Source organism: Phycodurus eques, chromosome 9 (assembly GCF_024500275.1).
Source record: "Phycodurus eques isolate BA_2022a chromosome 9, UOR_Pequ_1.1, whole genome shotgun sequence".
NCBI classification, from domain to species: Eukaryota; Metazoa; Chordata; class Actinopteri; order Syngnathiformes; family Syngnathidae; genus Phycodurus; species Phycodurus eques.
This window is the reverse complement of record NC_084533.1, coordinates 13,940,648-13,961,041: the sequence shown is the minus strand read 5'-3', so window position 1 is coordinate 13,961,041 and position 20,394 is coordinate 13,940,648. Positions and strand designations below refer to the sequence as shown.

The 20,394-nt window shown below is 39.2% G+C and overlaps 1 protein-coding gene across 2 annotated transcripts; it reads left to right on the top strand.

The window, feature by feature from the left end:
• Positions 1-1,647: 1,647 nt before the first annotated feature.
• Positions 1,648-19,494, top strand: kif3a (kinesin family member 3A). 2 transcript variants are annotated; one of them, XM_061685541.1, is made up of 17 exons: positions 1,648-1,804; positions 2,223-2,496; positions 3,961-4,105; positions 4,386-4,470; positions 4,662-4,767; positions 5,018-5,157; positions 6,954-7,151; positions 7,259-7,433; positions 7,541-7,639; positions 10,525-10,681; positions 11,366-11,546; positions 12,372-12,482; positions 12,815-12,940; positions 13,974-14,027; positions 14,163-14,231; positions 14,335-14,465; positions 17,370-19,494. In XM_061685541.1, the coding sequence occupies exons 1-17, from the start codon at positions 1,799-1,801 to the stop codon at positions 17,416-17,418; spliced, it is 2,106 nt and encodes a 701-aa protein (XP_061541525.1). In that variant the 5' UTR covers positions 1,648-1,798; the 3' UTR covers positions 17,419-19,494. The 2 variants fall into 2 exon arrangements, with proteins under 2 accessions (XP_061541525.1, XP_061541526.1); XM_061685542.1 differs by lacking the exons at positions 13,974-14,027; positions 14,163-14,231; positions 14,335-14,465; positions 17,370-19,494 and having other exon boundaries at positions 12,802-12,937.
• The last annotated feature ends 900 nt before the right edge of the window (positions 19,495-20,394 follow it).

Below are 20,394 nucleotides of genomic sequence, written 5' to 3'. Positions count from 1 at the left end.
TAAAGAAAGACTGTTGTCTGGTGAAGTCAACTGGTTGCAGGTTTGATGCACTTATTGCAAGTAAGGGTTATGCCACCAAATATTAAGTTATTCAAGTTAAGTTAATTTAATCATGCCTGTTCCAATAATTTTGCTCACTTGAAAGCTTCCAACAAAAGGTGCTTTGTTCAGTCTGTCTGTCCATGAAATAAAAGTTGCAATTCTGAACTTTTGTCTCATATTCATCTTTTGATCTGAAACCCAAATGTCTTCAGTACACAACATAAACAAAGGAATTGAGCTTGCTGTTCCAATACTTTTGGAGGGGACTGAAGGTGAGTGCCTTTGTCAAAACCTACAAAGACGAGACAATCTAATTATGGGAAGTCAAATATCTATACTTCCTCTGTGACAATAAACTACCTAAGACAATAATTATGTCTCTCTTAAGGGGGTTGATTGGTGAAGGTAAACTAACAAACAGGAATAAAAAAACCAAAGGCATTATGTTGAATAACAGTATTGGAAAGTCATTCACAGATAACACATTCTAAATACTAATACTTTTAATGTGACATCTGTTTACCTACTTGCTGCTTCTAAAGATTATCAGAATCAGAATCATCTTTATTTGCCAAGTATGTCCAAAACACACAAGGAATTTGTCTCCGGTAGTTGGAGCCGCTCTAGTACAACAAACAGTCAATTTACAGAACACTTTGGGGACATAAAGACATTGACAAAAAACAATTGTGCAAAAAGATGCAGAGTCCTCTAGCACTTAGAGCAGTTCGAACGACTAATATTGCAATAGTCCGGTGCAATGACCATTGTGCAAAGGGCGCTGAGACTTCAAGGAGTGTATGCGGTTTAAAGTGACGAGTAGTGCGATCATCTGGGACAATGTCGGTTGTGCAAATGTTACAGATACTCCTCAATCAGTGTGCAAATGGAGCAGATGCTACTCTGGCATGAGTGGCCAGTATATGCAAATAGTGCAGCATGGCGAGACAACTACAGTGAGTGCACAAGTAATAAATAATTGGCCCCACAGAAATGTGACAACGAACTCAAGTCAAAAAATTGCCAGCTTGTTGTAATGGAATTATAGGTTAGGTGTTTAAGGTGTTCAAACTATTGTGTGAAACAATATTGCACAGACACCAGTTAGCAGACATTTACATAAAAAACAAAACAGTTAAAATTTGTAGATTATGTGATTAAAGACTCTTGTACGTATGTTCTAACATAAATACATCTTCATGGTTTGTCCGTTGCCATGGTGATAGTCGTGAAGACGCACCAAGGCGTGGTGTCATCCTTTGGGGTCCTCACGTGTAAAACTAAGGGAACTGAAACTGCTAAAAAGTATTCGAGTATGTACATTTGACCTTTGATGCTTAACATCCTGGACTTATTTGACATTGGGAGTGATGAAACAGATGAAGGTTCGTCATTTTATTTTACTTAGAAACCTTTAGACTTATTGTTCAACGACAGCGAGGACGCATTAAGAGTATGTTTGGAGACCAAATTTAGTACAACTTGAAGGTTGGGGGCGACTTTTTGTGATGAATGCCATTAAAAACGTCAACATATGTCGCATTATGGCAACTGCCAGGAATTTACATTTGTCGCCCCACAGCAGGTGACGCATGCGCAGACAGTCTCATCCAAGCTATCGAACGTGACACTGATGTTATGGATTCTACGATGGCATTTAAATTCTTCAAATAGCAAGTCTAATGTCCAACGAACACAGCCAAACAAGTACCAGTCATTGCACGTATACTTTTAGCTACATCCCTGCTGTTTTACAATGCCGGTAAGTCGCTTTGTATTTTGTTTTGTTCGCCAAGGGTTCCTCCCTTCCTCCGATCCCAATAATGTGATGCTAACCGGTTAGCCTATTAGCTCACTCGCCGTTAACCAGAGTACTGGGGAAATGAACACTTTGCGCGTTGTTACATGTCTATTACGACGATTTCGTATAGTCGCTGGATATACGTCTCAATTTTGTTCTTAACACCGTTGCTGTTATCTGGAGTGTTTGTGTCTCGTCATCCTTAGCAACCAAGCGCCGATTATCAGAAAATAATGCTTCATCACCAACCTACTCGGAATCCTCTTGCTACCTACACGATGCTAATTATTTCATATTAAACTGCATCCTTGTCAGTTTTCCACTCGAGCGTTTTGACTGTGGTTACGTGCGCACAATGACCGACCGTGTTATCTTTCAGAGCAATAAGCTTGACAAGCCGGAGGTGTGCGATAACGTCAAGGTGGTGGTACGGTGTCGTCCACTGAACCAGAAAGAGAATGCGATGTGCCACAAGCAGGCCGTCGCCGTGGACGAGATCCGCGGCACCATCACAGTCAACAAGCTGGAGACCCAACAGGAGCCCCCCAAAACCTTCACGTTTGACACGGTGTTTGGACCAGAAAGCAAACAGCTGGATGTCTACAACCTCACAGCCCGGCCCATCGTTGACTCGGTGCTAGCAGGATACAATGGTAAAACGGTGCTATAATGTGATAATTTAGCTTAACAGCCTGTGTGGATTCTTATATGCCCACCAGACTATATTAGGTACGCTTGCACTGTATGACAAAATTTAGGGGCGGTTTTATTGTTATTTATTATTTTTATTATTGTAGTTTGCAGTGCTCTACAAGTACACTACATTTAACAGAAGGGTGTAGGTATATTACTAAAATTTTCAGGATTCCTGTATATCAAAGTAGACAATATCATTGAATTGAGGAATGATATGCCCATAAAATGAGCCCTAGTTTGTAAGAATCTGATAAGGATTAAGGATTTTATCAGAATCCTCTTTATTTGCCAAGTATGTCAAAAACGCACAAGGTATTTGTCTATGGTAGTTGGAGCCGCTCTAACAGACAGCCATTCTGACAAATACTTTTAAGACATAAAAACACACTACCGAGAGTCACTTAACCTCTAGCAATTTAATGGCAAGAGGGAAGAAGCTGTTGGAATGTCTGCCTTTTTGAGGATGGAGTTGATGTTGGTCTCCCACTTCAGGTCCTGAGAGACTGTAATTCTCAGGAACTTGAAAGTTTCGACGGTTGACACGGGGCAGTTGGATAGCGTTAGGGGCAGCTGTGGCGAAGGAAGCTTCCTGAAGTCCATGATCATCTCCACTGTCTTGAGCGTGTTCAGCTCCTGGTTGTGTCGGCCTCACCAAAGCTCCAGCTGCTCTTTTTGCTGTCGATACACATACTCGTCACCAGCTTTGATGAGGCCGATTACTGTTACTGTTACAAGGTCAAACTTCCATAAAACTGCATGCGAAGTTGAACATTTTAACATCATTGGGTGTAAAAACAAGTTAATCAGCTGTATGTTAGTGTTAAAAAATAAAGGATTTTGCTCATGGCAGTTGTGGAGACCCTGGTTGTTTTTGCCTAATTGGTAAGTGCCTTCACATAAACACAAAACCAACTGACTTTCTGATTTGCGTTCCATTCTTATATTATTGATGCAGACTTGGCTATATTGCACTGACTGTACAGCTTCTGTCGCTATGATGTTTTCAAGTCCAATTCCCGTTCCTTTGTCATCAAATTTTCATCATTGCTGTCACTGGAATGTTTTTGTGGTGGTATCAAGTTAATTCAAATTGTACAAATTCAGAGGCATTTATTTGTGTTTAAAACTATCAGTTCATGCTGTGACGTTGTGTATGTATATCTCTGTAAACTACAACCACAAATAATAAATATTGTTCAAAACTCAAGTGTTATGCTTCTCCAAAAATGAGACAGTGTTGTGTATTGGGTAGCACATGGGCCAATGAAAAGCCAATTACATGTATATTAGTCAGACGTAGTCACAGAATTAATTATTAATTGTCAGAATTTTATTTGTTGTATTTTGCAACCCATCCTTTATCTCCAAGTGGATTTTTTTAAAATTATTTTTTCTTCTTTGTATATTTCTGACCATTTTAGGTACGATCTTTGCCTATGGACAAACTGGAACCGGGAAGACTTTCACCATGGAAGGTGTACGAGCAGTGCCAGAGCTCCGAGGGATAATACCCAACTCCTTTGCCCATATATTTGGTCACATTGCCAAAGCAGAGGGGGACACTAGGTACATAGACATTACTAATTTGAGGCTTTTTTTTGCCACATTATCAACATTTCCCTTTTTATATATACATTGCATTGTTACATTTATTTATAATATACATTGCATTGTTACATTTATTTATATGTACAAATTCAAAAAGTCTACACCTCTTAACATTAATGCCATGCTTGGAAGTAGGATTTGGATAGTTATTTTTACTTGCGTTTTAACATTCTGATGCTTGAGAAATTGAACGGAATGACAAATTGGTAGTCTTATCTGGTGCCTTACACTTCAACAGGTTTTTGGTTCATGTATCATACCTTGAGATTTATAATGAAGAAGTGCGTGACTTGTTGGCCAAGGACCAGACGCAGAGACTGGAGGTATCAAATCTATAACCCATAATTGTTTTTGATCCAGTGAGTAATATTGAAACCGAGCAGTTAAAGACATTGTCATCTTTATAGCTCTGGTAACTGGTAAAAAAATAAAAATAAAAAGCAGCTGATGAGACTTTGCTGCATGGACTGAATAATTGTTGTGCATCATCAAGTTTTTTTGTTCTCCCGCATAGGTTAAAGAAAGACCAGATGTTGGCGTTTATATCAAAGATCTTTCTGGGTATGTGGCAAACAATGCTGATGACATGGACAGGATCATGACTTTGGGCAACAAAAACCGTAAGAAGAGACTTAACCACATATTCCAACATTATTGTACATGTGTTTGTAAAGATTTTCAGTAGAGTGATATGGAAAACCACATTGAAATTTATAAGGAACTCAAACTGACTGGAAAGAGACTTTAATAACAAGCTTGTACTTTGTACAAAACTGGGTAGCCTCTTAATTCACATACAATAGTTGTTTTGTGTGTAGCTACATCATTGTTGAAAACAAACTGTGGTTTTCTGTATTTCCCTTTCAACAGGCTCTGTTGGTGCTACAAATATGAATGAGCACAGCTCGAGATCGCACGCCATCTTCACCATCACCATCGAGTGCAGCGAAAAGGGTGTTGATGGAAACCAGCACGTGCGCATGGGAAAACTTCATCTGGTTGATCTCGCAGTATGTAAAACATTAGTTACAGTGCCACCAGAAAGTATTCACACTCCTTCACTTTTTCCACATTTTGCTACAGCGGCTAAAGTAAGTATTTAAGACGTCACCATTTTTCTCACTAAATATATTTCCAAAGGTGCTATTGACATAAAATTTTCACCAGATGTTGGCAACAACCCAAGTAATCTATACATATAAAGAAAGTAGAACAAATCAGAAATTAAGTGTGTAATAATGTGAAATGACACAGGGAAAAAGTATTGAACACATGACAAAAGGGAGGTGCAAAAAGGCATGGAAAGCCAAGAAAACACCTAAAATCTATCAGTAATCAAACAGCAATCCAGCCCCTTGTCAGTGCCAATGAATAGCAGCTAGTTCAGTCCTAATTGATAGCCTACAAAAAGGTCTCATTGCCGAGGTGTGAGTTACGAAACATCTCGTGATGGGTAAGAGCAAAGAGCTGTCTCAAAACCATTGCAAACCAATTGTTGCAAAACATAACGATGCCATTGGTTACAGGCTTACAGTGGGTACAGAAAGTAGTCAGACACCCTTAAAATTTTAATTCTTTGTTATATTGCAGCCCATTGCTAAAATCATTTAAGTTAATTTTTTTCCTCATTGATGTACACACAGCACTCCATATTGACATGAAAAAAAACAGAATTGTTGAAATATTTGCAGATTTATTAAAAATATCACACAGCCATAAGTATTCAGACCCTTTACTGTGACACTCATATATTTAACTCGGTGCTGTCCATTTCTTCTGATCATCCTTGAGATGGTTCTACACCTTCATTGGAGTCCAGCTGTGTTTGATTATACTGATTGGACTTGATCAGGAAAGCCACACACCTGTCTGTGTAAGACCTTACAGCTCACAGTGCATGTCAGAGCAAATGACAATCATGAGGTCAAAGGGACTGGCTGAAGAGCTCAGAGACAGAATTGTGGCAAGAAACAGATTTGGCCAAGGTTACAAAAACAATTCTGCTGCACTTAAGGTTTCTAAGAGCACAGTGGCCTCCATAATCCTTAAATGGAAGACGTTTGGGATGACCAGAGAACCCTTCCTAGAGCTGCCCTTCCGGCCAAACTGACCAATTGGGGGGAAAAGAGCCTTGGTGAGAGAGGTAAAGAAGAATCCAAAGGTCACTGTGGCCGAGTTCCAGAGATGCAGCCGGGAGATGGGAGAAAGTTCGAGAAAGTCACTGCAGCCCTTCACCAGTCGGGGCTTTATGGCAGAGTGGCCCGACGGAAGCCTCTCCTCAGTGCAAGACACATGAAAGCCTGCATGGAGTTTGCTAAAAAACACCTGAATGACAATAAGATTCTCTGGTCTGATGAGACCAATATACAACTTTTTGACCTTAATTCTAAGTGGTATGTGGGGAGAAAACCAGGCACTGCTCATCACCTGTCCAATACAGTCCCAACAGTGAAGCATGGTGGCGGCAGCATCAACGTCCATAAAAGAAGCCCACAGAACCTTCAAGATTTGAAGACTGCTTGTGTGGAGGAATGGGCCAAAATCATACCAGAGCAATGCATGCTCTGGTATGATTATATATTATATTATATTATATTTTTGCCTCTTTAAGGTAAAACAAAACTATATTTCATAATACTTGCTTAAGTGCTCTTAAAAATACATTAATAGATTGTCTATTAGGAAACCGTGTTGCTCTAGAGTAAAGAGGAGCAGCTCTCACCCTGGCCAATTTTGAATAACATTTCTGTGATTATGTGGACATGGCCTATGCCTTATTATTTTCATCTCTTCACTCCCCTCACAGGGTTCAGAAAGACAGGGTAAAACAGGAGCCACTGGCCAGCGCCTCAAGGAAGCAACAAAGATCAATCTGTCACTCTCCACGCTGGGTAACGTCATCTCCGCCCTGGTGGATGGCAAAAGCACCCATGTGCCCTACAGGAACTCCAAACTTACCCGCTTGCTGCAGGATTCACTCGGAGGGAACTCGAAGACCTTGATGGTAAGATTCCAAGTTTGTAATATTCGCCTGCATACCAAGCAAATTAGTCACTTTCCAAGAATTGGTGAGATTTCAGCATGTTAACATTCTTTCTTATTGCCACCCAGTGTGCAAACATAGGTCCTGCAGACTACAACTACGATGAGACCATCAGTACCCTGCGCTATGCTAACAGAGCCAAAAACATCAAGAACAAAGCCAGAATCAACGAGGACCCTAAGGAAGCTCTACTGCGCAAGTTTCAGAAGGAGATTGAGGATCTGAAAAAGAAACTAGAGGAAGGTAATAAGGCTTTTTTTTCCCACTTAAGATGAGCACAAAATTACAGTCACTCTTATGTTATAGTCTTTGGCATGCAACCTTAAAATTGTTCCATAATGCCATCCCAGGTGAGGAGATCTCTGGCTCGGAGGGTAGCGGGTCAGATGAGCTCGATGAAGGGGATGAAGAGGGAGGGGACGCTGGACAAGGACGCAGGCGACGAAGAGGTAACAATTACATCAATTTGAATACAGTTTGTCCTCATACAGGCAGGTAATTAAATTTTGTGAAATGCTTTTATCATGTATTACGTAATGCCTTAAGATCACATTTTATTGACGTTTGCCGTCTTGGCAGTAGTCTTCTCCAAAACTTTTTTTTCTGCTCTATAACCGAGATCTGTTTAGTATTCACTTGACATAAGAGGTCAGATCCTGTATCTATAAGCTAGGTTACTATATCTTATTTATACTATAGTTTAATTGACAGATAATTTATGATGCTGACGGCAAATTGCATATGACACACACTCCGCATCCTCCTATCATTGTTGATGTTGGCATGTGTCATTGACAGAAATATGCAAATTTTTGACAGATTACATTTCTCCCTGTAAAGTGAAAATGAATGTCTTCTAAATATGACACACCACAGAGAAGAGTTGTAAACAACCCTGCCAAATTTGAATGATTAAAATAATATCAATTTTTCTTCACATAAATACTCGAGTAAAAGTATGGTTGATTCAAACTACTCTCAGAAGTGCAATTTATCCAAAATGTGACTTGAGTAAATGTAACAGAGTTAAATGGAGCACATTACTACCCACCTCTGAATGTATGTAAAAACAAATCTCAGACTTTCACAGGGTCTTTATTAATAACAAATAATAGACTGTTTACTTTTAAATTCTCACATTCAGCTCATGGCTCATCTAGGCTTTATTCTTCTACCCTTTCAGGGCTTCACCTTCATGTTTCATTCATTGATGTGTTGTTGTTTTCTTTTGTCTTTACTGTTTTGGTATTTCAGGTTAACAGTCATGTATTCTTTCTCTTTCTGCCATTGTGTTTTTACCACACCTCTTCTTTCAAGGAGAAAGAGGTCGGTGTAATATAATATTCATGCTTTCTTTCCTGTAGCAAAGATTTCGCTTTTTGCAGGAAGCACTTTACAGTGGTGCCTTGAAAATTTTATTTGTTCTATGACCACACTAACAACTCAAAATCCTTGTATTTCAAATAATCTTTTCCATTGAAATTAATTGGAAATACCATTAATCCATTCCAGCCTTTCCCCGCAAAGATGTTCTAATTTGTAGTTTAAGGAAGAGAAAAATGGCACTCCATAATATTGTACTTCATAAAAACATACAGTAATGACAAGTAAATAGAATAAAAAATCAACAGTTTTTGTCACACTACAATTTCAATGGCCATTGTGCTGCTCTTTCTGGTGAGCCTGCCTTGGCCACCTGGGAGCAATAGAAGCACTTTATTACACACACCCTACACCCACGGTTTGATAATGACATCGGAAACAGAATCCTCTTTATTTGCCAAGTATGTAAAAAATGCACAAGGAATTTGTCTCCGGTAGTTGGAGCCGCTGTAGTAAGACAATAGACAGACATTATTTTTTATCCTATTACATAATATACTGCAATAACTGTCCCACGGTAATGTTCTTGACATAATTTTAAAAATATGGAAATTCAGACAAATTGTTCTGAAAGTGAATTTCTATAGGTTGGCAGCTCTGCAGAAATAGCCATGAATGCAATTTTACTAATATTTAGCATATTTTTATAATATTGGCGAGTGATTTATTTTTATATTGTAATTAATGTAAAGCGCTTTGTGTGAAGTTTGACTATTAATTTCATCCGGTGTTTCGGCTTTCGGGTTATCAGTTTCGGGTTTCGGTTTCAGTCTAGAATTTTCATTTTGGTGCATCAATAATTAAATTAATATATGGTGTGTACGTCACGGATTTCGTCTGGAAAGTATTCGTCTGGAAAGTAACCCCCGTAATAAACGAGGGATTACTTGTACTGTTGTCTACATTTGTTACTACACAGTTTGTCTTCAAGCCGTTGCCTAAATGGTTAAACCACCGCAACATAGATGCTTCTTAGCGTTAGCATTAAGATAGCGGACTGAAAGGCTAAGGTATGTGGTTGTTTTAAATTCTCTTTCTTTATGTTTAGTTTTGACAGTAACATTAAACTGGGAGTGGCAATAAACAACTGAAAGCCTTTTTTGAAGAATTGTTGTTCAGTATTTGCCAAAGTGCTGCTGATTGTGAAGTGAGTTGAGTTCACAGCCATCAGACAGCATTTGCATCTGAAGTCTGCGGTTAAAAGTCAAAGCAAGGAATCGGCCAAACGACTGCTTGCATCTCAAGAAACTCATAAGTCGAATCACTCGTACCTCAGGGCACCACTGTATATATTTTAGTGGTAACAGTGGACCCCCGCATACTCGTGGTTCGGGATCTGCGAATTCACCTATTTGCGTATTTTCTTTCAATGTATTTATTTTTTTAATATTTAAATTTTTTTCTTTGTTTTTTTTCTTTTTTGGGAGGAACCAATCCCAAAAAATACATATTGGCGGTTTATCCCCATGTATTCGAAAAATTTCAGGGTTTAAAAATACTAATAATCATAATAATAATGTATTTGATTTTTCAATGCAATTCTAATGAGCGTCAATTATCTGCAGATTGTCGCTATTCGCGGTCCGGCCCAGTTCCTATCCTCAACGAATAGCAGGGGTCCACTGTATATCTAAGTAATTTGTTTCTAAGCCACTGTTAACATTTCTGTCCAAGAATGAATACCATCTGTGGATGTCCGTCTTCACAAAGATTGTGCCACTGAAATATTGAATATTGCACTATACCACTAACAATAAGCCGGTATTGTTAAGGCCTCCCGAAAATAAAAATAATAAAATAAAAATATAACACATTATTTTGTAAAATATTTTGATAGCCATTCCAATTTTATTTTTTCAAAACAAAAACTTGCACAGGTCTTTGGTTTGGGGGAAATTACATTAACAATAAACTGTCAATTAATGGCACCTTGTTTGTTTCTTATCTTCAGGGAAAAAGAAGGTTTCCCCAGAAAAGATGGTGGAGATGCAGGCCAAGATTGAAGAGGAGCGAAAGGCTTTGGAGGCAAAGCTGGACATGGAGGAGGAGGAGCGGAACAAGGCAAAAGCCGAACTGGAGAAGAGGGAGAAGGATCTTCTCAAAGCTCAGTGAGTCCACCAGAAGAACAATAAAATGTAACATACTTAAAAGAAATTAAACATCGAGTTTCAAAACACAGGTCAAAGTTTAGTTTGGAACATCCATTTTCTGTACTGCTTATCCTCACAAGGGTTGCGGGCGTGCTGGAGCCTATCCCAGCTATCTTTGGGCAAGAGTCGGGGTACACCCTGAACTGGTTGCCAGCAAATCGCAGGGCACATATAAACAAACAACCATTTGCACTCACATTCACACCTACAGGCAATTTAGAGTCTTCAATTAACCTAACATGCATGTTTTTGGGATGCGGGAGGAAACCGGAGTGCCTGGAGAAAATCCACGCAGGCACAGGGAGAACATGCAAACTTCACACAGGCGGGGCCGGGATTTGAACACCGGTCCTCAGAACTATGAGGCAGATGTGCTGACCAGTCGTTCACCGTTCACTAGTTTGAAACATTTTGTCTATATTAAGTGAGATACTTGTGATGCCATTTTTGTCAACATCATTCCAAAGACACTTAACAGTTCGAGAGATGTCCCCTTATTATTTGAACCTGATTCTGTTGACAACTTTTATGGTAAATGTACAGTATCATAAATTAGAGGATTGCATGCTGTGTTCGTAGTCAGATTTAAATTGTGCTAACATCTAATTTCTCACGATTGACTGTTTGAATTTTCACAACTAGGCAGGAACATCACCTTCTGCGTGAGAAATTGTCAGCCTTGGAGAAGAAGGTGATCGTAGGGGGCGTCGACCTGTTAGCAAAGGCTGAGGAGCAGGAGAAACTTCTGGAGGAGTCCAACAGTGAGTTGGAAGAACGCCGCCGGAGGGCAGAACGCCTTCGCAAGGAACTGGAGGAGAAAGAGGTAACAGTTACAAGTTATCATTTGGTGAACTTATATTTTTATGTTCATATGAAAAGGAATAATTTAATACAATATCTTGTTCATCCCGCTCTACCTGCCTACCCATGTAAATGTTTTTTATTTGTGTAAAAAAATAACAAATAAAAAAAGGCATGAAAAAATATACATGAAAACAGAATACAATGATTTTCAAGTCCTTTTCAACCTATTTTTTTTTGCAGATTTATTAAAAAAGAAAAACTGAAATATCCAACAGCCATAAGTATTCCGACCCTTTGCTCAGTATTTAGTTGAAGCAGCCTTTTGAGTACAGCCATGAGTCTTTTTGGGAATGACGCAACAAGTTTTTCACACCTGGATTTGGGGATCCTCTAAATCCCTACATTCCTTGCAATTGTACGTTGAGAAACGTTCTTAAATTGTTGGACGATTTACTCACATAGTTGTTCACAAGGTGATGAACCTTGCCCTATCCTTGCTTGCTACAATGTCAATCATGACACTCACCTGTTGCCAAATAATTTGTTCACCTCTGAAATGTTTCAAACAGGTGTTTTGAGCATTCCTCAACTTTCCCAGTCTTTTGTTGCCACTGTCCTAGCTTTTTAGGAATGTGTTGAAGGCATCAAATTCAAACTGAGAGGTTATTTGCACAAAACAGAGTTCATCAGTTTGAACATTAAATATCTTGTCTTTGTAATGTATTCAATTGAATATAGGTTGAGAAGGATTTGCAAATGATTATATTCTGTTTTTAATTACGTTTCACACAATGTCCCAATTTCATTAGAATTGGGGTTTATAATATATAATGTCTAAACACAGCAAGAGCGCCTGGACATTGAGGAGAAGTACACAAGCCTTCAGGAGGAGGCCCAAGGGAAGACCAAGAAATTGAAGAAAGTGTGGACCATGTTGATGGCTGCGAAATCAGAAGTAAGTAGCACCGGCAGGGGCATATGTTTAGCAAAAGTTTTAATTAGATTTTGAAAAAAAGCATCTTGGAAAGGAAAGGACAGACCTTCATCAAGGTTGATCACCTGTGTCCTGTAGGTGGCAGAAAAGGGTTTCCCAAATCTTAAATGCCACATTTGCTCCTCAATGTTTTGTGAAAATCAGTAGAATTGTGCTGGAAACAAACACATGCTGGTGAAAACGTAAGGAGGTAATTATTGGAACTTGGTCAGATATGCCATGTTAAACATTCCGTTATTGACGCCCTGTCTTCTGCTGTGCCTTATACTTCATACTTCAGCTATGTATTTTAGTTGGCAGATCTGCAACAAGAGCATCACAGAGAGATTGAGGGCCTGCTGGAGAACATTCGCCAGCTGAGCCGGGAGCTGCGACTCCAAATGCTGATCATAGACAACTTTATACCTCAAGAATACCAGGTCTGCATTTAGATGTCTGATTGGTTTATACACGCTAAAAGGTTGGCGTTTCCCATTTATGTAAATGTAAATTAGTTGCCGAGAGACATTAATAATATGATGTGAATCTAACATGCTCAGGGCAGACTAAACAACCAATACTTTCTTATTCTATTTGTCAGTTATAAATGTCAAATTAGATTGAGATTAAGAATAGTTCCCTGTGTTGTCAATTATGTTAGAATGTTGTTTCGTCATACTTTTTCTGTTAGAAATAAGAACAAAGCCAGAGGCTACAAGTTATTGGAACAAGAGTGTACATTGATGCCATAGCTGCTCTCTACCTAGCTCAGTGGTTCCTAATGTTGTTGGAGGTACCGAAATCCACAGTTGCATTTGTGCATTCCCCGAACTCCTTCATAATTGGAAATACTTTTTTTTTCCAGATTCAAAACACAGTTGTATATTTTATCAGTGCACAAAATGAACCACAAATCAGTTGTACACAAAATCACTTTGTTAAAATAAAAACAACAAAACATGAATTTCACACAAAAACAACTACTTACTTACTTACGACTTACTCAATTAATATTTACGGTACCCTGCTGTTGCCTTACAGAGAAAAGTTCAGAAATGCGTGGCTTCACCATGGCAATTGCCCCTCTCATAAGTTTTGCAAATCTTCTTCATCTTCATTTTTTATCCCTGCCATCCAGAAAAAGGATCGCTTGGAAAGTGGTAACATTGCAAAACGTTGTAACAAACAGTATGCAGTCAATGAGCGGAGTGTGATGTCATGGATCATATGAGTGAGGTGAACAGAACAAACCCACGCACTGTCTGTGTGTGTGTGTGAGTCTTGACGTTCACAGAATCCCCAGGGTTTGATTGAGCCCAGATTAAGAACCACTGACGTAGCTAGAAACTGCATTGTACACTTTTTCTTTCCTTGCAGAGTTCTCTGTGAACTGCCAGCACTACATGGATCCAATCTAGTTGTGAGAATACACTATCATATTTATCCATCTGTTGTAACATACATTTTTTGTAGGAGATGATTGAGAACTATGTGAACTGGAATGAAGACATTGGAGAATGGCAGCTGGTAAGATTTTCTATTTTATTTTAAACTAACTTCACAATAAAGCTTAGGCTTAATGTGATTTTTGTAAGTGTACCTGATGGTTAGTGGGTGTCAAGTTAAGTATTCTCTCTAATATGTATTGCCCTCTTGTGTCAGAAATGTGTCGCCTTCACTGGCAACAATATGAGAAAACAGACACCTGCTCCAGGCAAAAAAGAAAAAGATGTGAGTCTTTTCTGCTGTATTTGTCCAAGTCTAGATGACAAACGTTCAAATCTGTTACTTTTCTTCTCGACACTGTGCTTTTCTCTCTCATCTCATCCTGCAGCCTTTCGAAGTAGACTTGTCTTACGTGTATTTGGCTTACACAGAGGAGAGCATGCAACAGTCATTGATGAAACTAGAGAGGCCCAAAACGTCAAAAAGTAGCAAGAGCGGCCGGCCCAAGACTGGGCGCAGGTAATCGTAACACAGTCCACACCTAAAGACATACATGGGATACAAAAAGTTGACGCAGGTTTTCCAATGCCAGGAAAACCCCTATTTAAAAAATGAGACCATGATAAATAATTTCATAACTTTTTCAACCACTAATGTGACCTATAACTTGTACAACTCAATTGGGGGGGAAAAAAATATTTTTTCCGAGAGGGGAAGTAAAAATAAAAAAAGAACAAAACCTTGAGGCTTCTGCTTGAAAAGAATATAATGTCAGGATAAGCCTACTATAACAGCTGAACTTTATTGGGGGTTAATCAGGGGAACTTTAAATGATAGCAGGTGTGTGCTGACTCCATTTAAACAAGTTTAAATTCTGAACACCGCAACATCTCCAATTGTAAGACGGTGTTCACTCTTGTGCAACCACATTATCTCAGTTGTTTCTTTATACTTCTCCTATCAAAGATTAGTTTTTTTCAATTGAGATGATGAAAATGATTTATCTTGTTCTCATTTTGTATATCACACAAACCTGGCATTTAAACAGGTATACAGACTTTATATTATTAAAAGAGTTCCCAGGTGTCTTGACTGTCGCCGCCACTATTCTGTGGATGAAGATTGACAGCACATTTGCAATTAGTCTATTTTGAGGTGAGGGGGAAAGCCATGTCTCATGCGATTAAGCCTCTCCTCACCCTGCCCTCTGTACTGCAGGACCAATGCAGAGTATTGCTGTCATTACATTTATTGTCACATCGAGAATAAAGTGAAAAATAAAAATGTTGTATAAATTTGACACACTACAGAACCCTGCCAAATCTGGCCAATTATGTAAAATGTGACTCCAAAATCTTGAAAAATGGGGGGCCTCCTCCCAGCTGTCGGACACTGTGGGCATTTCCGCTGAATGTTTTGAAAACACGTCCCGTGAATGTAAACTTTCACTCAAATATCTTTGTACAGTATGTGCTCAATGCTCAAATGTCTTGTCAGTGTGAGCCACAGGCCGAATAATGGAGGCTGCCGTGTTTACTAAACAGTTAACATTCCCTACATTCCCTAAAGTTTCTCTGTTATGTGGACCCACACTTCACATTAGACAATCGAGTGAGGTAACTAGCGAGCTAACCCGGTACCTAGCGAGCTTAGTTATGATTGGATCCTAAACAGCCAATCAGAATTTTCCCTGTTGGCCAACTCCTGATTGGTTGATGTTATGGCACATTTGTAAGATCATGTAGCGCAACCGTAAGGGCCACAGATATGATGAGAAGAGGCGATCTGCCAATGCGCTGTAGCAATCAGTTAAGCAACGTGCCTACATGTAGGCCACATTGGCGTGGGCGATGTTCCCATCAAAAGCAATGCATGGGCATTGGAAATGAGTCATAGCTTGCTCATTTCTCAACTGATTTTCATGAGATTTTGTTTTTTGTCAACGCCAAAGGGTGTGCTATTAATACAGAAAATCTGTGAAAAGCCCCAAAAATATATTTTTTGCTGTGAAAGGTTAGTCCCTTATCCCTTGTTGTAATTGTATGCAGTTGTATGCAACGGAATGCAGCACAATGTGCAGGCATCCTTGTTTTTTCGGTTTTCTTGCTATCCACAAACGTGGAATGTGCTGACACTTTGGCCCCACTAGCTCTGCGTCGCCACAGCTCAAAAGGGGCATGTCGTTTCTACCAATTATTCATATCTATGGCAAAGATGGTGAATTTGTGGTTGAGAGCAAAATGAGTGGGTGGGATTGAGCACATGGCCAAAAACTGAAAAATAGTAAATGTTTATATAGAGTTCTTGCATAAAAACATGTTTTTGTGCACACATGTTCTGGTGCGCTCAAAACACTTGAGAGTAGGGGAAGTTGACGCTGGTATCCCCAGCATGCCTGGTGGCATTGTGTAAATAGTTGCGAAAAACGACATTTTTATCGTTAATGTTTGATGTTATTCCCCAGTAGTAATATTAGACTGATTTAGTGTTTCAATCTGTGATCTGGCCGTCACTTGAACATGGCGACTATTCAGAGGCTAGCTGGTACATGAGCTTGCAATTTGGCAAACTTCTGGAAGGCTCGCTTACAGACACATTTTCAGAAATAGGCAGCTCAAAATGTTTTACTTTTTGTGTAAATCAACACTTTATAAGTGGGCAGATACTGTAGAAACCCAGTTTGGTTGGTCACTGCTACGATTTGGCCCCAACACGAGTAGACAATATTATTACATCTGCACATTTACTTAGAGTCTGACCAAAATGTAATGAGTTGTTTTTGCATAAAAATAACCTCTCAGTGTAAAAGTCATTTCAGTTTGTTTTAAAATATGCCGCTCATGTCACTATCATTCCATTTGTTTATGGGATGTGATTCCCTGCCAAAAGACAACAGCATCCCAGAGTCACCCATTTGTGCCTTTTTGTGTATCCTGAGCTGTTCCCATGTTGCTCAAATTGGTATAGGGGGCAAATTGGTTTTGCTGCTCAGACGTTAAAACCTAAATCTGAGTAATGCTCTTCATACTCTTGCATGGTGTGATTAATGTCTAGTAATTGGGTCACTGATAGTGGTGTGGTTCACTCGCCTGACTTCCTTGCAGGCACAGTAGGTCCCAATCACTGTCGCAGTCCAACTCTCGCTCACAGTCAACTGGGTTAAACTACAGCTCACTGCAACCCTGAACAAGATACGTGGTAGAAGATTGATGACCAGTAATGTTTTCATAGGCTCATAGCATTTGAACTTGAAACCTCATATAGTGTTTTGTGTAATCGTGCAAGTTATTTTAATGAGGTTATGTGTTCATTGATAGTTGATGATAGTTGCATGTTCGCGCTGATGTCAAGTATAATCTAAATTTCTGAGAAGCAGCCTTCCGGATACAGCGCTAACATTTATCTGGTATCGTTCCCTCACAGGAAAAGGTCTGCAAAAGCAGAGGCAGCCGTCGAGTCCCCTCTGCAGTGACAACATGGCAGTGTCAACTGAAGAAGTCTCTTGTTGAATTAACTGATGATCCTTATTTAAAAGATGATCTGAGTACACTGTATACCTGACACGGCTTTAAATGTGACACAGCGATTAGCTGTTTGGATTATTATAGTCAATATGGTCCCCAGCTTCACATACCCTATAGTTTTGAAAGTAATTTCCGCAGCAGCAGCCCCTGTTAATGGAGCTGTTAAATCAGCGCCTCGAACAGCAGGTACATACTTGGCAATAAAGAGGATTCTAATCTGATCTGTAAATCCGGACTGCTAAAATATCATGGCAAAATGTGTTCTTTTTCTGCAGCAGAGTGATTGTTCAATCATACTTGTCAAAGCTCTTTGGCTTTACTGTTATTCTTTGTCTTATACCATTCAAAAATGCTTTTTGTTATACACATAGAAGCAACATGAATGAAAATAGGAATTTTAAAATATAAACAATATTACAATATAATTAAAAAAAAAAAAATGTTTTGAGATGTACAGTGTAGCCCAAAATGACAGACCAAATTTCGAGTTGAACTTAATTTTCATTTGCTGAATGGGTCTTTTCTAGCTATAAATGATGCACATGAAAATAGGAAAAGACTTATGTGGCCTTAAGATTCTGTACATAAACCCTTTTTTCCCCATTTTTGAATAATTTGACCAAAATGTCATATTTCAAATCCACACCTTGTCTGAATATAGGGATACAAATGTTATAAATGCTCTCAATTATGCTCGTTACCAGGATCTTGTAGAACGGTGCAAAAAAAAAAGTCTTTCTGCGAAATTGTCAAATAGGACTCTTTATTTTATTTGATATGAACATCATAAAACATTGGATGAACCAAATGTATTGTTTTAGCACAACACTTGTACATGGGAGGAATTTAATTGTAGAAGATGCATAGAATTACAGAACGTAGATGGATAGAATAAAGACAATAGTCCATATTTAAGACTGGTGTCAAAGCAAGCAAGTAGTTTTAATATTATGCATCAAAATTTTCATTCAAGCAGCACTGTCCAGGCTTGAGCCATTTTTTAGGTCCCTGCCAAATAGCTTAGGAACAATCTCCAGCCCCGAACTCACTGGGAAGCAAATTCTAGAGGAGCAACTGGACTGTCCAAAAGAAGTCTTGAACATTGGGAGTATACAGTCCCCCCTGACAGAGCCTCGAGTGGCTGGTCTCTCAGAATTTTGAAATCTGATGATCAGGGCTGAGAACAATTATGACAGTTATTCATTTACAACTGACTTATTTTTTTATTATTTTTTTTTTTTCAAAATTAAAAACCCAATGAAAATTGCAATTGTTAAATAATAGCTTAGCTCAATCAATATCTTACAATCTTTTGCCACTTTGTTGTGTCATTTCCTGCTAAAGGATAACCATTCAACAAATCAAAATGTATGGTATGGTGAATTAAGTTTGGGTTTGATAGTAGATCCTATTGATTTCATAAAAGTTAAAAATTTATTGTAATCAGTTCTACAATTACTCTGTCCCTGAAAAAGAACAGTTTGAAGAACTTCATCCCCATATTTCCATGACAACAGCAAAAGATGTGAACTATAAACTGGATCTGTATGTTCTGATAGTTGTTTTCACACTTTTTATGAAAAAGGCAACTGTTTTATTCATTGGAAACTAAATGCAGTAATTTGCGGTATCGCTCCTTAAGACTAATTCAGTTTTTCAAGGTGAAGTCAAATGCTTCTACTCTGAAAAGACCTTTCAGTAGTCCTTAGTATTTAAGTGAAAGTGCGCGTTCTACTATTTCACGTAGGTCAGAAACTTTGGGAGCGTGCATGCCAGCCAGCTCTCGTTAGTGCCACTTACTCGTCTTCTATTTTGAAAAGTTACAGCTATATTATTGAGATGCACCATATTTACTGTATGCCTTAGTGTAATGCACTCATTTGAGGCTCTGTGAAGGTCATTTAAATTTCACGTGTGTGTTTCATAGTGGAGGCAAACTGGCTTTTGTTTTATATCATATGTCAAATGTTTACATTCACCCTGGATGTTTTATTTATTAAATTATTTTATACACGTTTACCTCACATTGTTGCTCTTTTTGTCTTTCTCTTGATGATATAGAAGACTTGAGTATGTGACCTTGGTGATTATAGTGTTGACGCATGGAAAGTTTTGTAATGCAGCTTGTAATGTATAATGTAATCCATTACATTGTACATGTTGTGATCCAGATTATATGGATCCCCATTTCCACGGGATCAAAAATATGTATTCATTGGCTTGGTAATGAAGGGGGGTCCGAGCGTATAAGATCCCTCCCACCACGGGCACCGCGCCGTCAGCATTTCACCAGCCTTCTGCACCTCCGACTGCCCGTTCACCAACCCCCACTGCACCTGAGGAACCCATGCAAATTGGTCACACCCGACTAGATCCCCAGGAAAGTCAGCGTCGTGTCATCCAGTGGCTGTGCATTTATTGCAGTCAATCAGGTCATTTCATTGCCACTTGCTCCCTGCGACCAAAAGACGAGGCTCTCCACAGTCTGAGAGTGCCGTGGTGACCCAATCCACCATTTCCTCCAGCTCTCCCTCTCATATGACCGTACCTGCTTACAGTCTAGGTTCCGCTCACAACACACCCATAGTTGCCCGAATTGATTCCGCTGCAGACGATAGTTTCATTCACAAATGTATATAGTACATCAGCTCCAACTCCCTCTCCAACCACTTCCATCCCCCAAAGAAGTCACAGCCCTGGATGGCCGAGTCATCTCCCCTGTCACCAACCAAACACTGCCATTCACCTTGCTGATTTCTGGAAATCACCGCGAGAACATCTCTTTTTGTTATCCCATACCCTGAGACTCCATTAGTCTTTGGTATTCCCTGGCTCAAAGAACATAAACCCACCATAGACTGGACGCACTTAGCTATCACCGGATGAAGCCCCTCACTCCCACTCACACTGCCTGTTCGCTGCTA

Excerpts from the sequence above, each read along its gene's own strand:
- kif3a (XM_061685541.1), top strand. Across the intron at positions 14,028-14,162 it reads ACATTGGAGAATGGCAGCTG|AAATGTGTCGCCTTCACTGG; the intron begins GTAAGATTTTCT and ends CTCTTGTGTCAG. Across the intron at positions 14,232-14,334 it reads CAGGCAAAAAAGAAAAAGAT|CCTTTCGAAGTAGACTTGTC; the intron begins GTGAGTCTTTTC and ends CTCATCCTGCAG.